This window comes from Pezoporus wallicus, unplaced genomic scaffold (assembly GCF_028554395.1).
Source record: "Pezoporus wallicus isolate ANWC-B61680 ecotype Strahan unplaced genomic scaffold, APGP_CSIRO_Pwel_v1 contig_2997, whole genome shotgun sequence".
In the NCBI taxonomy this organism is placed as follows: Eukaryota; Metazoa; Chordata; class Aves; order Psittaciformes; family Psittacidae; genus Pezoporus; species Pezoporus wallicus.
In genome coordinates this window covers 1,550,368-1,568,295 of record NW_026637066.1, presented here as the reverse complement: position 1 = coordinate 1,568,295, position 17,928 = coordinate 1,550,368, and the positions used below count along the sequence as shown (strand labels likewise).

The 17,928-nt window shown below is 38.5% G+C and overlaps 1 protein-coding gene across 2 annotated transcripts in view; it reads left to right on the top strand.

Annotated features, from left to right (window-relative positions):
* PARP8 (poly(ADP-ribose) polymerase family member 8) overlaps positions 1-17,928 on the top strand; it is a 105,317-nt gene that overhangs the window by 76,798 nt on the left and 10,591 nt on the right. For both annotated transcript variants that reach the window (XM_057403076.1, XM_057403077.1), the window contains 4 exons: positions 1,080-1,133; positions 1,237-1,332; positions 13,655-13,747; positions 16,878-17,003. In XM_057403076.1, coding sequence (XP_057259059.1) covers positions 1,080-1,133; positions 1,237-1,332; positions 13,655-13,747; positions 16,878-17,003 — 369 coding nt within the window. The remainder of the gene's footprint in view (positions 1-1,079; positions 1,134-1,236; positions 1,333-13,654; positions 13,748-16,877; positions 17,004-17,928) is intronic.

The window sequence follows — 17,928 nt, the reverse complement described above, 5'->3', positions numbered from 1 at the left end:
AAAGATAATGAAGAGTTGACTAAGTGGTTTAATTGCTGATATCAGCTTATAAGGAAGAAAAGCAAGCCATGTTTGATAGTCTATAAAAGCTACCAGTAATTTATTGTGAGAATGCATTTACTTTGAGGGAAAATTATCACATACATGGTCAGGTGCAGTTTGGCTGATGTTATAGGAAAGGCGTCAGGAGTTCATTTCACATTCTACATGCAGACATTAGATGTATGGGTAGCCTGGATGCCTGACTGCGATTTCAAGTCAGTGGAATGTGGAAGTGATAATTAAGGACCCTAACTTCTCTTAATTTCTCAGGTAAAATATTTGAATCTCATATATGAGTGCCATCAGGATGGTTCCCCAGGAGAAAAAATGAAGAAGTTGCCCAATTAAACAGAGAAATTAAAAAAAAACCAACAATCCAGCCTACAAACAGGAACAAAGAAAGCTGTAAATGGAGCTGATCTGACTCTTATTCAAAACTAGGTTTAATTGAAATAAATTTCAGCCAAGAGGGTATTTTGTACTTTACTGACTCCTGTAACACAAGTTCCTTCTAATTTACGTTGCTATGTATTGAAAGAAAAAGGCAGAAAGAACATGAATGGGATCTGAGCACAGAGATCTGTTAGCATGGTGCGTACAAAAGTGAGATCTTGGTAAATATAGAGAAAAAGTTTTCCAGTTGTTCTGAGAGTTACATTAGTCTTTCAAACCTAGGCAGATAGCCCATATTTGGATAGACAATGCACAGTTAAAATTTAATCAAAGTTACCAAGTGCTAGTTTATCAGAATGGAGTGAAGGCACCAGTGTTTTCATTTTAAATTAAAGGGTTTGGGATGCCAAGATAGAAAACCTCATCAGATTTAAGAACTAAAAAGAAATGCTGAAAGACTACCTCGCACTCAGCAGCAGTAAAAGGATAGATTATTTGTAATGGCTGGTTTATGCAAATAAGGGATCTTTTTAGATGCAAATATTTTAATTAACCTTTTGCACACCAAAAAAGAAAAGTTTTATGGTTTCCTTATAATTAGTCTGCCAACACTGAAGTTGCCTTGACTTTTTTTTCCCTTGCAGCAAAATTGTGGTACAAAATGCATTCCAGTACGAGACCGTGGCTTTCTTGTTCAGGTAGGATATCATATCTTTCTTACTTATGAAACACTGTGGAGCACAAACTGACTGTTAATAATTTTTAAGCAGATGTTGTTATTCTCATTTTCATTGTTCTCAGACTATTGAATTTGCTGAGCAGCGGATACCAGTATTGAATGAATACTGTGTAGTTTGTGATGAACCCCATGTGTTCCAGAATGGCCCTATGCTGAGGGTAAGTGGTGTGCTTGTTGGGATAAACAATAAGTTTTATAATGCCTTACATAGCAATGGACCATACAAACCTGTTACAAAACTACTGAATTATTTCAGATGCTTTTCATCCTAATATCCTTTTAAGATGCAAAAATGTAAAGCAAATTATCTAGATCTTGCTATAGTTAAAAAAAAAAAAATGTATTGCAGTCAAGGGAGACAGAAATCAGGTTTGTTTAATATAGAAACATAAAAGGGGGCTATATTTCACTGGACGTTACTGTGCTAGTCACAGCCGAATAAGATAAAGTGCATTAAAGTGCTTTCCTAGTCCTCTGGTATTCCTTTAAAAGCTAACCTTACTCCTGCAGCCCCTACCAAGCCATGACCAGGGTATTTGGATACACTGGTGTTAATGCCACAAGGCTGTGAAGTTCTGACCATCTTTTGCTCATGGGCCACAGGAATGAGCCATCCTCCATAATGTGGTAAAAAAGGCAGTAGAAGGAGATGTTCTTTGAAATGTCTGATCTAGGAGTAACCTAGTCCAGGGGCAGTGTTGCGGTTCAACACTCCTAAAGTCTGGCCAGTTAGACAACTCTTCCTTCCTTTCATTCCAGTATAGCTGTGATTCAGGAATTTTGCTTGCTGAACATTGTATCCTCTCATGCATTTGGTGAATGCATACAGTGAAAAAGGGTAGAATTGGTCATGAGAGACACACTCTGCCTGGAGCTACTGGATCAGTGCAGCTTTGTGAAAGAGTGTATTAGAATAAAATTCTCACCATTTGGACTGATCTTTCAGTTTAGAATCATTCTTATTTCACCTGTCCAGAATCCTATGGAATCCCAAATAACCTTAAGTATTAAAGCCATGGAAAACTGTGTAATACCAGTGTGTCAATCCACAGTGTGGTGGGCAACTGTTGGCTGAACCCAGGACAGCAACTACAATTAGATGAAGCAGACATCATCTGTGATAGTTCCATGAAACTAAATTCAGAAGGGTTATTGCTTACACAGTAGAAGAAGTCACTTCAGTGTCATCCCCTGTGACACTCAGTGGCACCACGGTCAGGCATGCTGACTGCAGGCAGGTTATGCAAATAGGCTGCTAATAGGATTTGCAAAAGCACCTACATTTTCAGTTAACGCCATTTTAAGTCATCGTTAAAGCTCTGTACTTTTGAAAATCCTATCAGGTAGTTTTTCTTCTTCTTCTTGGAGCTCGTATCTACTTTTTAAAACCACAGTTTTCTGCCAGATTTATCAGCAACCAAACGCTGATTAGGGGCCTGGAGAAAAGGCATCAGTCCCTTGTTCATCTTTGAATGCAGTGCTGTACATATTACCTGTGATAGGATGAGATAAGACAAAGTGAGTAATGTTTGGATAGTGACTAACATTTGTATAGTAGAATTATTTAAATTATTGGGTTTCATCTATTATCCATAGGACAAAGCAAACAATAGGATTTATTCTTGTTCACATGATGAACTACTGGAGAAAATAGAATGGAAAGTCATCTGCTGTAATTTAAAAAAAAATGTGAATTCTTCTTGGTTTTCCACCTTAGAGATTAAAATCCCTCAGAATTACTCTTTTCTGTCTTCGGTTTAAAGAGGGTTATTTTAGTTATCCGTTTGAGAATTTGTTGGTGCTTCAGAAGAAAGGAAAGCACAAACATGTTTGCCACTAAACATATTCCCCAGTGCCCTTGCAAGCAGCATGACCTACCAAGCTTTGCAAAAATTAAAGGATTTCATTATATAACTCAGGGAGAAGAAGATAGTGGGAAGCATGCTCTATGCATGCTTGAACGACTCAGTAAGCCATATAGAACCATTAATGTGTTTGCAGTTCTGTAGAAGGTGAGAAAGGATCTCAGTCTGAATTGAGCATAAGCTTGCCAAAGTGTCTTAAGGAGATTTATGCTTCATTCTACTGGGAGCTGTGGCAGAAGCAGCCTGAAGTAGGCAACTGTAGGGTTTATATACATGCTTCAGCTGCACACATACATACATACATACATGTATATACAATGTATATAAAAGGAATAAAGGATGAGCCAACTGAAAGAACACTTTATGTTTAATACTGCTGCAATGGCGGACCCCAGAAATAGAGTACCATAGTAAGCAGGATGCAGGGGCAAGGCCTTTGGTGCTTAATGGATCCAATATGTATTAACCCTAGCCTTCATAAAGAGCTTTAGGGTGCTCATACTTTGGATATGACAGTAGCTTTGCCAGTTTTCATAATGATTACAACCTCACTAAGGTCTGCTTGTATTTTTTAATTGTGTCTAGATCCTGCTTTCTGCAGATGTTTGTATGTCAATGTCATTACTTGAATAGGATCTATGTGTAGCTGGTTGTATCGTAAGAGGTGCTACAGACTAAGTAATAGCTCTGAATGGTTCAACACATTCTTTAAAGAACAGTTCCTCCATATAGATGCACACAGGGTCATGTCTGGGTCTATCTTTAATGATGAGCTTGCTTTCTACCTGTTGGACCTTTTTTTCAACAACAAAGAAGGCATATGAAGTTATAAAAGCATAGCAAAATTATTTCTTGAGAAGTTATTTTAAGATGCATTTAGCCTTGATTTTCTGGTATTTAATGGAGTCTTATGCAATTGCAAAGAAGCCAGTAAGGAATTTGATTCTGCAATCCTCTACTAGGTCAGTCTGACACCTTTCCAGAACTATAATGTAGTTAAATCAGTTGTCTTGAAATGCAGTTTAAATAATTCAACAATTGCCATCACGCAATAACTACTTTGTTGTAATACTGTAAAATCTCTTACCTTGGTGTAGGTTTTTCTTTAATCATTTGGATAATTCAGATGTTTCATCCTCAGGACAGCTGAAGACACCAAGTAAAACTGAGAGATGAAGTTTTTCCTTCCTGCAGATTTGCTCTACTGGCTGTGTTCTTATCTTAGTTACAAAGTATTTTTAAATCAGTCTCTCTCAGTAGAAGCTTCCTTCTCAAAATTGTGTTTCTTTTTCCTAGATATTTTTTTCTGTAGGGTATTCTGGTTTTAATATCTATTTCAATTTACTTTGCTTTGTTGAAATCTTGACATCTTCTTTCCCATAAGAGCAACTCTATTACAAGATGTGCCTTTTTGTATAGCTTAATTTAGACACTAGATCCACATGACAGACGTATCAACATAGATAAGATGTCTATTGCAGAACAGCTGCATAACGTAGCCGCATATGTTTGGCCTTATGCTCTTACAGTGGACACCTGCCCTGCTCCAGAGCCTGTGATACTTATCTAATCATGTAAGCGTTCAAGTGTTCCCTGCTGGTTCAGGAATACTGCTGTAGGCAGGAATCTTTGGATTTTTCAGTCTATCTTGATCATGTATTAAGGATAAATAAAAAGGATACCTTCATGACTTACTAAAGACGAACAAAGACAAAATTCTTAGATTTCTCTTAGGAATTTCTTTACAGTAAAGTATGGATCTTTTGGAAAAAACAATTTTCTTTTGAGCTCCAAAAGTTTCCCTTGGAACTCAGTACAGAAGACCAGAATTACAGTTCCTGTGTGTACTCCAAAATTACGTGTGTAGGTAAAAGCACATTAGGTAGATGGGCTACCTTTAAAACACAAACCTAATGTTCTCACAAGGAACTGCAGCTGTATTACTGTGCGGGGGAAGGACAGATGTTATCTGGAATGGAGGTCGAAGTCTTGCAAATGTACTATAATACATTATGAAGCTGCAACACTCTATGAAGTTCTGTGGTCCATTGCTTCATTCCATCCCCTTTTTTAAAAAAAGCCCAGTAAAGTAGGCAATGCTTTCCCGTAGTTATTACCACCTTTACCATATGAAATGAGGATGAATGTACTTTCTCATCATAGCATTTTTCTTTATTATGTATTTCAAGTCCATAGTGGGACTTAATGATTATTTACAGTGCACCCAAAGATATAAGTGCACCAAAAGATACATGGGATTTTTAGAGACACACAGGTACATAGAATACTACCAAAACATGGGATTTACAGTGCACCAAAGATACATGGGATGTTTAGAGACACACAGGTACATAGAATACTACCAAAACCAGCAAATTCACAAAAATTACTGCATGAATATTTGTAGTCTTTCTGCAAAACATAGGGAAAATTCAGTGAATACATATCTTAAGAGGAAAAAGTATTATTTAATCTCATGCATAACATAGACCATACTATTCATGAAGTTATTCCTAACAGTGATCTGAATCCTACATATTTCAGTCTTCACAGGAGGATTACAAGACAGCTTTGAAATCATTAGCAAGGATTGGGACTGCAGCCTTTAGATCCAAATAGGTTCCTTATCTCATGTAATGAATCACAGTGCATCCTGCTGCAAGGCGACCTGTGCTGCACAGCTCTCAGGAGCACTGTCATCAGTCTCTTCTGAGGTAGCTCTTTGCTCAGTTTCAAAAACCAGTGGGAAGTACAGGGTCAGACACAGGTTTTGGATGAGGAGAAATGGAGAAGGGAAACCTGGTAAGTGTACTGAAAACAGCAAGACTCTGCTCATTTGAATTGTTTGCCTCGTGTTACTGTCTTCAAATTTCTTCTCAAAAGAGAAGTCGTTTAGATAAATGTGACATGGGCTCTTATTTTTAATTAATTGCTAGATTTTAATTGTTTCAGTAACATATTTTGAAATGTTTTTTCTCTGACATTTTCAGTTGGTGAATCCTTCACATGTATGTTGTTAAAACACCTAAATAGATTATCTTGATTTCTGTCTAACTACCATATTAGACTAAATATTAGATGTAAACTTAGGAAATTTTAATGACTTCCACAAAGCCCTTTCTGAAGTACTGAGATGTTTTTTCATGGGGCATGTGTCTCTAGTGAACAAACCCTGAAACTGGAGCTTGTTTCATCCACTGTCTTTCATTGGCTTTTGAAAATCTCCAAAGATGAAGACTTCACAATGTCCCTGGGCAACCTGTGCCAGTTCTTAATAAAGCTTTAGAGAAAGTTTAGATAAAGTTAGTCATGTATGAGACAATAAAAGCACTAACTGACCTCCAAAGGTACTTCTCAACCACATGATTTGGCTCACCGAGCTAAATCATGTATCTTCCAAAGCAGATATAATGTACTCAAGAAACTTAAGCATTATTTAGTTGTATATTTAAAGGCTATTAACTTTTTTTTAATCTCATATGAATTTTCTCTTGTTACTCTAGAGCTGATAATAATATTTTAGGGAAGGACTAAGTTGCATTTTAATAATGCAACTGTTTTGTTGCTATAAGAGGTATAGCAACAAAAGAGTGATATCTTGGTTTAGGAATTCATCATGTACTTGTATTACAGACATTTAAATATAATGAGATCATGAGCCAAAAGTGGTCATTGTATTTAAGGATCTGATTAAAAGAAGTATAATAAAAATACATTATCATATATTATATTCAAAAACTGGAGGAAAACAAATGTCATTCTTCTTTTCAAGAAGGGGAGGAGCCAGAGAACTACAGGCTAGTCACCCTTAGCTCGATTCCTGGGAAAGTGATGGAGCAGCTAAGTCTGGAAGCCATTTCCAGGCACATTAAGGAAAAAAAATAATCAGGAGTAGTCAGCATGACTTCACCAATGGGAAGTCATGCTTGACCAGCTTGACTGACTTTTATGATGAAGTGACCAGCCTACTACATGAGAGGAAAGCAGTGGATATTGTCTACCTGGACTTCAGTAAGACCTTTGATGGTGTCTCTCATAGAAAAGCTGTAGATGCATGGACTGAATGATGAGATAGTGAGGTAGACTCAAAATTCTCACTGAATGGCCACGTCCAGAGCATGATGATCAGTGGCACAAAGTCTAGCTGGAGGACAATAACTAGTGGTGTACCTCAGAGGTCGATACTGGGGACAGTTCTACTTAATTTCTCTATTAATCATACGGATGATGGTACAGAGTGTACCCTCAACAGGTCTGCAGATGATACAAAGCTGGAAGAAGTGGGTGATACTCCAGAGCAATGAGGTGCCATTCAGAGGGACCTTCACAGGCTAGAGAAATGGGCTGGCAGGAGTCTCATGCAGTTCAACAAGAAGAAGTGCAAAGTCCTATACCTAGGGAGGAACAAAACCAAGCACCAATATATGCTCTGGGCCATCCAGCTGGAAAGCAGCTTGGCAGAAAAGGACCATGGGGGCCCTTGTAGACACCAAGTTGAACATAAGCCAGCAACGTACTCCTGTGGGAAAGAAGGTTAATGGTATCTTGGGCTGCATTAAACAACAGAATTGCCAGCAGTTGGAGGGGGGTGGTCTTTCCCCTCTACCCAGCACTGGTAGGAAGGCTGAGAGAGCTGGGAATGATCAGCCTCGAAAAGAGAAGGCTAAGATGTGATCTTAGTAATGTCTATAAATACCTGGAGCGAAGGTGCAAAGACAATGGAGCTAGGTGCTTTTTAGTGATGCCTGGTGACAGGACAAGAGGCAGTTGAGGAGGTTCCATTCAGGAAACACATTTTTATCTTCTTCACTTTTTCTGAGGGTGACTGAACATGGGAGCAGGTTGCCCAGATGGGTTATAGAGTCTACATCTGAAAAGCTATCTGGACATAGTCCTGGGAAACTGACTTTCAGGAGAGCCTGCTTGAGCAGAGGTGTTGGACTGGATGACCTCCAGAGATCCCTTCTAACTTTAGAAATTCTTTAATTCTGTGATCATATTCAGCTTTTACGTGGTATAATTTGTGTGGTTTAATGTCTACCTTACTGTATGCCTTCCCAAATTCCTCATTTACAAATATTAAAGCCATTGGTAAAACAGCATGATCGAATGGATTTCAAAGATCTGTGAGACAGTTATACAGGAAAACAAACCAAAACAAATTATCTCAGAATATATTCAGTAAAGTAATAAAAAACCCCTGACTCTCAATATCAGTAATTTTTCTTTCAGTCAACAAGTCTCGTTACAGTGCCATCTTGTGTTGAAACCCGAGACTGAGGCCTCTTTGGAGCAAAGCAGGAAATAGCAAAAAACACAGCAAAACTAAATATTGAAGCTACTTTCTCTGTAATTTGTACTCTGGTACAGACATTTCTGCCGCTTAAAGTTTTGCACATAAAATCTGAATGGTAAAATACTGTAAAAAAATATTTGAAATGCCCATTGTTTGCATTTAGCTGTAAAAATAAGTACAATCTGGTTAATTCTGATACATGTGTTCTTACATGAGTAAGTTTTCATTTTTAGAATGTTTTTCATCCCAAAGTGCTCAGTTATGGTTTATTCATTAAGGGTGAAATCTTGGTCTTGATGAGTTCCTGGTGACTTGAAGAGGTCTTGGATTTGTCTGTCCTTTGAATATATGATTTTTAGCCACCTCTGGAATACACTGGAACACAGCAGCATTGTTGTTCCAGAAATAGTACAGCACGTGTGGTTGGGAGGTTTTTTGGAATAGAATAAATGTCATTGAAGTATGGATAAAAGTGTAGGTACACAAATATGTTTAGCAGGCTGGAGTGTAGCCAGAATGCTTGTGGAACCAAGATTCTTGTGGAATAATGCTGTGGTCCTTCTACTATTACTCCACAATATAGGCTCGTTTTATCTCTTTTTATGAAAAAAAAGCCTCTCCAGTTACAACCAGAACTTTAGAAGAATAGATTTGAATCACTCCTATTTTTTACCAAGAGTCAAATCTGCTTACCACTGTGGTATCTCCCATGTCTTTAGCAGCATGATCCATGTATCACTTGAATATTGTGAGATTATCTGATAGCTTTATACTAAGATAAGGTATCAAAGAAATTACTCCTGCTCTCTGGCAGTGTTTATACCTATATAGAGATTATAGTAGCTTGACTTCATTGAGATTATAGTAGAGAATAGACAGAATAGACTTTTTTCAGTTGGAAGGAACCTACAGCAACCACCTAGGCCAACTGCCTGACCACTTCATGGTTGACCAAAGGTTAAAGCATGTTGTCTAGGACATTTTCCATATGCCTCTTAATCACTGACAGGGTTGGGGCATCAACCACCTCTCTAGAAAGCCTGTTCTGGAGTTTGACCACCCTCTTGGTAAAGAAATCCTTCCAGTCTGAGCCTATCCTGGTAGAGCTTTGAACCATTCCCATGCATACTGGGTAAGAGGGAGCAGAGCTCAGAACCTCCATTTCCAGTTCCCCTTCTCAGGAAGCTGTACGAGATCAAGGGGGTGACCCTTCAGCCTCCTTCTCTCCAAATTAGACAAGCCCAGAGCCCTCAGCCGCTCGTCACAGGAAGTTCCTTCCAGCCCTGTCACCAGCTCTGTTTCCTCTGGACACATTTAAGGACCTTCATATCCTCCTTAAATAGTGGGACCCAGCACTGCCCACAGTGCTCCAGGTGAGGCTGCACCAACACTGAAGACATTGGCAGAACCACCTCTGCTGACCAGCTGGTGATGCTGTGTCTGACGCAACCCTGGGTGTGTTTGCCCTCTTGGCTGCCAGGGCACTCTGCTGGCTCACGTTGAGCCTGCTGCCAGCAAGCACCCCCAGATCTCTACCTGCAGGGCTGCTCTCCAGCCACCCCTCTCCCACTTAAATCTTGAGCCTGCCATTACTCTCTTCTATGTGCAGAATCCAGCATTGGACTTGTTACATTTCATCCCATTAATGATTGCCCAATGCTGCAGTCTAATTAGATCCTTCTGTAAGGCCTCTTGTCCCTCAAGAGTGTCAACAGCACCTCCCAGTTTGGTATCATCAGCAAACTTGCTAATGGTGCATTCAACTTCTGTATCCAGATCAAAAGATATATTGAACAGAACTGGCCCTAGAATTGAGCCATGAGGAATAGTGCTGGTGACCAGCGGCCAGCCAGGTGTAGCCCCATTCACTACAACACTTTGCACTCAGCCTTTCATCCAGTTCTTCACCCAATGCACCATGAACCCACTCACCCCACAGCTGGACACCTTGTCCAGAAGGATGCTGTGAGGGGCAGTATCAGAAGCCTTACTAAAATCCAGAAAAACTACATCCACAGCCTTCATCCACTAGGTGGGTGACTTTCTCATAGAAAGACATCAAATCAGTTAATCAGGACTTCACTTTTGTGAACCCAATGCCTGATGATTGCATTGTTCTTTAAATGCCTTACAGTAGTATGCAGTACAATCATCATTTTTCCAGGAATTGAGGCTAAACTAAGCGGTCTGTAGGTTACTATAGTAGTTTGACTTAATTTGAAAAGTCAGGACATGGGTGTACTTCTTGGTAATTACTTAGTATTAAAGCAATTCCTAAATCAGTGTAAGTGGTTAAATACTTAATTTGATTAAGTTTTTTTTTAATAAATGTTTTAGTATAAAGCAAAAACCTTTCAATCAAGGTTATTCAAATATAAAGTTGATTTTAAATGTTAATAAATCGTTTTCCTTTCCCTTTTCCATTTTTCCTTTTCCCTTTCCTTTTTTTCTTTTTTTCCCTTTTCCTCGTCTTTCCCTTTGCTTTCCCTCCACCTCACCTCACCTCTCTTTTTACGTTTTTCTTACATCTTCAGTATTGTTGCTGCTGTGTTATTTCCTCATCCTTCTGGTGAGTGTAACGAAATGGAAGGGAGAAGCTCCTCCTATGGAAAGACTAACAGTTACCATGGTTGAAAGTAGGAAACAGAGAATTGAAGTTACATCTCCATGCCTGTTGCTTGTTAGGAGGGAGATGGTTGCTAAATAATTTTACGTTTTCCACTTTTTACATTTGCTTTAAGTCAGGCTGTGAGCCTTCCCTGAGTTTCTCCTTTTAGATCAAGAGTTTTTAGGTATGTTAGTCATTCTGCAGCCTCTTTAGTGTATGTGTGACATCCCTCAGGATACAGGAAAAGTTGGCACATTGCTTTTCTGAGCACAGCTGCAGCACACATCAGAAAGATAGATCAGTATCAGCTATGAAAGTTTAGTCCTTTTTTAATTGAAAGAATGTCTGGAAAATATTTTAAGTATATATCAGTCCAACCAGAATATGTCATAGTACCTAGGTGGCCTGCCTGTCTGCTCTTCACAGTCACTGACGCAGGAAGTGATACTTGCACTGTGACATGCAGAAACTCTGACTGAGACCTTTGGATATTGAAGAGGCCATATAGCTACAGGAATTGGGGTATTTTCCCCATTACACTGCAGAGCCAAAATATTCAGTGTGCAGAAGGGCTCATGAAATACATAAAGTCAAAAGAATTGTAGGCTCTCTCAGTAATGTCTGTTCCTCTTCAGAACTCAAATTTTGCTGTCTCGCTTTTCCTCATATCTGCAGTTCTCCAACCTTAAGATCTTAGCTCCAGTGTCAGCCTGAGAGAAGAAAGGCCTTTCAAATGTCAGACATAAGTATAATGACTGTTTTCCTAACTTGCCTCTTTCAGATCCTCATACATTTCTGGCATCATAACAGAGAAGGAAAAAAAAAATAATAAAAAGAGCAAAGATGACAAAAACTGTTCCTTTTGCCATCTTAAAGTCTCAGAATAACTTACTTTGTTGAGGTTGTAAACAGAATGTTAAAAATTAGTACTTTCTTACACTTTGCTTCAAGGCAAGTGTGGCTAAACTTAGATTGCTCTGCTACTCTAGGGAGTCTGTATACTGTTGATTATGATAGTCAAGGTAGTGCCACCATGCTTCCAACTAAGCAAATGATTTAACCACCTTCTAAATATGGTTTAAACCTAAGAACACTGACAATAGTAAAAACTTTTTGTCTAGCATGCCATGGCACAGCAAACTGGATCATGTTAGGCTTTGTCTGCTGCCTAATTCAATGTAACATAGATAAAATAAATCAAATGGGTGACACTCTATTAGACTTGAAAGATGATAGCTCTTGTAAAACAACTGATGTGAGAATATATCAGTGCAGTAGACTTCAGATATTTATTGAAGTCTTGCATCTTTGAAACCCAGCAAATGAAAATTTTAACGGCTATGAAACAAGTGACTGCAAATACAGCAGTATGCTTATTACTAACAAATCTGCTGCCTGAAACAGAATTCAGCTGAACTTTATGTTTTCTTTGTGTGCTCAATTAATTTTTTTGTTTCTGAAAGTGCTTCCTAGAGACATCAGCTTGAACTTCAAAGCATACTGCTATGAATGCTTTAGTGATTACTGTGGTAATTAGATTAAGAATTTTAGTTACTATAATTCAGTAGTGCCTACCAAAGAACATTTCAAGTTTCAGTGAGCTAGGATTTAATAACACATGTTCAAAGAAGATGTATCCAAAAAAACATTTTTAGTTTTTCCAACACTGTAATAAAAAATTATGTATATCGTGGTCACTTTTAAGGAAGGTTTTATTTGTGTTTCTTTCTTGTATTTCTTTCAACTGTTCATTTTAAATGCTTAAAGCAATTCAATGTGTGATTTGTTATTTGAGCCTTTAAAAAGTTGATCTGCTAATTACCTTCTGGTAAATAATCATGGGGTTGCTTTAAAGGTTGTAACCAATTACGAAGCCTATGAAGTCATGCCTATTCATGTAAAGCTGTGTTCTTTTTGTTTCTGATTTGTGTGCTGTATGAAGGCAGAATGCTCAATTCTAACTCAATATGCAGTTTAAATAAGTTTTTTATTTGATCAAGTTGATGGCATTGTGAATTGAATTTTTCAAAAATACTGCAAAAACCTGGTTCAACAGCGAGGGTTGATTTATTATTTTTTTAATATCTGAAAGAAGAGTGGAAATGCTTTTATTTATTAAAATAACGTGGCCTTCCCAAATATGGTCTTTGTTTTATAAAAACATAATGCAATTTCTTAAAGCTTACAAATAAATTGTTAAATTAATTAAAAATTGAAAGTAGCTTTTTTAAGAAATCTGCCTTCCAGATCAGATTTTTATATGTGTTCTCAACAGCAGAATAACAAGCTGTCATGGACAATACTGCATTTATGAAAGGAGTGTGCCCTCATTAGTTTATGGATTTGTTCTCCATTAATTTTAATTATGTATGAAGTTTCCAGCATCTGAAAGGATAGAATTAAGGACATTTGGGTACTATGTCTGTAATTTTGTTTTTGTAATGTTTGGATTTCTCTAAAGTTCAGCCTCTGTGAGTACTTACAAGTTTTAGAGTTCTTCACACTTGTTCTTTAGATTATTAAAATGCTTCTCTAAAGTATCTTCCTCAATATTTGACATGTATTCATAATTTGAAATTAATGTTGCAGTTAATATTTGGAGAAAAAAAGTCAACATTAAATGTCTTCGGGTTTTGTTGTAGGTGTTACAAGATAAAACCAAGAACCCAAAACTAGACCAAAAATACAATTAACTTTCTTTCTCTGTGTAGCCCACTGTTTGTGAACGGGAGCTCTGTGTATTTGCTTTCCAAACATTAGGAGTGATGAACGAAGCTGCTGATGAAATTGCAACTGGGGCTCAGGTAGAATTATCTAATGCTTATTATATGTCTGATTTTCTGTAGTACACCCAATCTTCTCAGTCTTTTAGTACTTATTTGGACTTGTATTCCCCATATGAGTACTGTTGGGTAAGTATTATTTATTCATCCACTGTTTTATGCATTGCATTTTCAAATAGTACTAATGAAGTGTTTCCATTGTTTTGCTTCCATGCAATTAGAGTAACACTGTTTTCTTGGGGTTTTGTATTCAATTAGGTCACCTGGGTTGTTAATAAAGGCAGCCATTGTCATTTGGAGATAATTCCCACTTATTTTCACCTAATGAGCCATTACTACTCTTGCAATTAATAAGCTACTTCCTGTTAATGGAGTTGGGAGGCAGCTATCCACTGAGCATCTGTTGTTTTGATCTTTAGATAACAGTGGAAGGTCCTTACTGAGGTTGCTACATAGTTCTTTTTCTCTTTTGTTAAGTATTAGGAATTTAATAGAAGCTTGCTTTCTGACTCCAAGTTGTTTTTGATGTAGTTATAGCCATATCATAATTTTCTTTAAAAAAAATATTTTAGACTATGTTTCCAAATTGCCATTTAACCTTAGATTACAGTAAATTCAAAAGTTAAAAGATCTTATGTTTAAGATCCTTTTAAGATCTTAAAAGCTTATATATGTTACAGAAAAGTGCATTCCTCTGATTTCCTAGTCACATGTCGCTGTGCATTTGTGTGGTAAGCAACGTGGTTTTTTGGAAGAGCAAACGTTTGGTTCAGTGAACTTTAATGAGCACTAGTGAGTCTAGACACTGGAAATAAGCTATTCAGGTAGCAGCTGGAATATTGCCTGTGGGCATATCCTCAAAGGAAGATATCTGCAGCAGTGCACATCAACTTCTTCACCTGAGAATATGACTGTGGGATCTGAACATCCGCTCTTCGTCTGGTGTCTGAAGACTGTTGGATAGACTGTTAGAAGACTGTTTGTAACATCTAGCATACCAAACATTGGGATACCTCTGTAACCTTGTAGAAAATTGAGAGAGGTGTACTGATGAATCCCTTCCTTTTCCTCAACCTGCAGTACTCTTAGACATAAGCTGTGGGATACCTGGTTTTGCCCCGACCCAGGTGCAGGGCCTTACACTTTGTCCTTGTTGAACTTCCTGAGGTTCACATGAGCCCACTTCTTGAGCTTGTCCAGGTCCCTCTGGCTGAAATCCTGTCCCTCAGGTCTGTCAACCACACTAGTCACTTTTGTGTCATCTGTGAACTTGCTGAGGGTACATTTGGTCCCACTGTGTGCATGTTTTATGAAGGTAGTAAAAAGTACTGGTTCCTTTGACATCACATGTCACCATTCTCTATCTGGACACTAAGCCATTAACCAACCCCCCCTTCCTGCCTTAAGGTCCATCCACTTGAGAAGTGTGGGAAGAGAGTTTGACAGTGAAGACAGAGGCAAAAATGTTGAATACCTCATCTTTCTCCTCATCCTTTGTTACCAGTTTTGTTCACCAGGGGGCTGTGTTTTCTTTGACCTTCTGGTTGACAGACCTGTAAAATCCCTTCTTGTTATTCTTCGGCTCCCTTGCTAAGTTCATCTCCAGCTGGGCCTTGGCCTTCCTGATCCCATCCCCATACAACCAGGCACCATCCCCACACTCTTCCCAGGATACCTGCTTCCACTGACTGTACATTTTCTTCCTGCCCTTTAGTTTGACCAGCAGGTCTTGACTCCACCATGCTGGTCTCTTCCTTTGCCTTCCTGTTCTGATTTCTTACACCTGGGGATCAAGAGCTCTTAGAGTCATAGAATGGTTTGGGTTGGAAGGGATCTTAAGATCATCTAGTTCCAACACTCTGCCATGGGCAGGAACTCCTCACACTAGACTGTTGCCCAAGGCTCTGTCCAGCCTGGCCTTGAACGCTGCCAGGGATGGAGCATTTACCACTTCTTTGGGCAAACTGTTCCAGTGTGTCACCACCCCCACAGTAAAGAATGTAGTAAAGGAGCCTAAATATAGATTCCTATTATTAGAAAACACATCCAGGTTTTTTCTGCTGTGATTTCACACTGGAGTTTCCTAAGGTATATACCACTACTTTATCACTCCCAATTTTCTGATAGCTCTTCCTTAACAGTAAGTGGTTGTACTTCCTAAAATTCTCAAGCCTGAACTTGCCTTATTTTAGTCACATAGTCAAAATGCCTGAGAATTAAATGTCTTGATTTGTTGATAGTTCAGAATCCTTGTAATCTCTCAGCTTTTCCTTTCTTGCATGCAAAAGCCTGTTTTCACATAAGAATGTTTTCAGAAGGCTCAGAAAAAAAAGGGGAATGAGCTAATTTGCAACTACATTTTTATGTAGCATCTGAATTTCACTGTAAACTGGATTTAGGTTTCAGAGCTGCCAGAAAGCTGCATTCTTTCTGGTTTGTGATTACTTTATTCTATTTTGAACCTCTGAATTACGAATTTTGGAACAATTGTATATATGCCTATGTGTACATATATGAATACATGCTTGTGTACACATTACATGTATGATCTTATGGTGAAATCTTGAAATCATAGATATTTCATGTTGTAATTTTGTATTATAGGATGGAAGGAAGATCTCCCCGTGTGAGCCCTGCAAATGACTATTAAACCACTGCACTGTTCTGTCTTAAACAGAAGAAATGTTTACAGGTCTTTCTGTGATTACAGTCTTAAGGAGAACAGCAGGCAGTGGTACAGGTTTCACAAACCTTTCCTCATTCATGAGCAACTGGCATTTTTCACTGGCATCTACTGTACAGAGATGTACAGATCCAGCATGACTTCATTCCCCTAGAACATGAATTTAATCCAGGAATTAGCACATATGCACAAGAGAAAGCAGGACTGCAAGCAATGAATTTGACATGGTAAAACATTTAGGACCAGGTACTGCTCCTACTTATGCACCTGGAATAATACATCAGGGCTGAACCCTAAGCCTGTTGAGGTCAATGGAAAAATTTCAGTACTAAACTATGTCCTGTTGATACAAGTTTGGGTAATACAGGTAATAGTGAAATGTGGTATTGCTGGTATATGTTAAAAAGGCAGACTGGAAGATACAATATGAAAGAACATCTACTGAATTTTTTTTTTTTTTATGTGTAGGTGGTTGATCTGTTAGTATCCATGTGTCGTTCTGCATTAGAGTCACCTAGAAAAGTTGTCATTTTTGAGCCATATCCTTCTGTAGTTGATCCTAATGATCCTCAGATGCTGGCCTTTAACCCCAGGGTAAGTAGTTACCTTTCACTATGTCATAGCTTGGTTTTGGTCATGCATGAGATTTCAAAGCAAAGCCTTTTTCTAGGAGAAGTCTTCTTTACTATAAGAGATTCAGCTCCAGAACATAGCACAAGCATGCGACTATTTTCAGACTTTCACAGCTTTTTTAATCATCTCTGAGAAGGTATTTGAGTATAAACTTTAAGTTGCATTCAAAGTTATGTCGAAACCAAGACATTATTTTAGGGTAAAAGTTCTAGATGCAGAATTTTATCTTCTTTGTTTCTTTCAGTGTACACATTGAACAGAAAGAGAAAGACGGCCTTTGGGAGGTGTAGACCATGTAAACTAGGGGAGTTCCAGTCCATCTCTATTCTTAAAGTGGTTATTTCTGTCATCTCATTTTCTCCTTGCAAACAATTATGTCATTAAATGTAATTTTATCAAATGTTGACATAATAGTCAACTTTTGTACAAGCATCCACTTTGAAGTAAAGAACTGTGCTTGCACTGTGTGCTTCTCAGGCTGCAAATGCTGCCTCTCAGGGCATCTCTCAAGAAGGTGTGAACCATTACATCTCACTTGAGCTATTACGCCCAAGGGTGTAAATGAGAACTTTGGATGTCCTGCATTGGGATGCATTTCACTTTTTCTGAGCAAAGGCCAGTTAGCAGTGGTTGTTCCTCAGGAAGGAGTGTTTCCTGCAGCGTGTGAGAAGGAAGACTTGGTTGGAAGGGGACTGATAAGGAGAGAGCTGGTCTGGTAGCTGGGAAAGGTGGGAGTTTGAAGTAAATGAAGGAATATGCATGAGAATCATACCAGAAAAGGAATGGAGAGAGCCCCTGAGCTGGCAGGGCCCAAACTGCCTCTCAGCTTCTTGCCAGCATATGCGAGGTGAAAGCCCATGGGCAGAAGTTGGCAAGATGCAAAGAT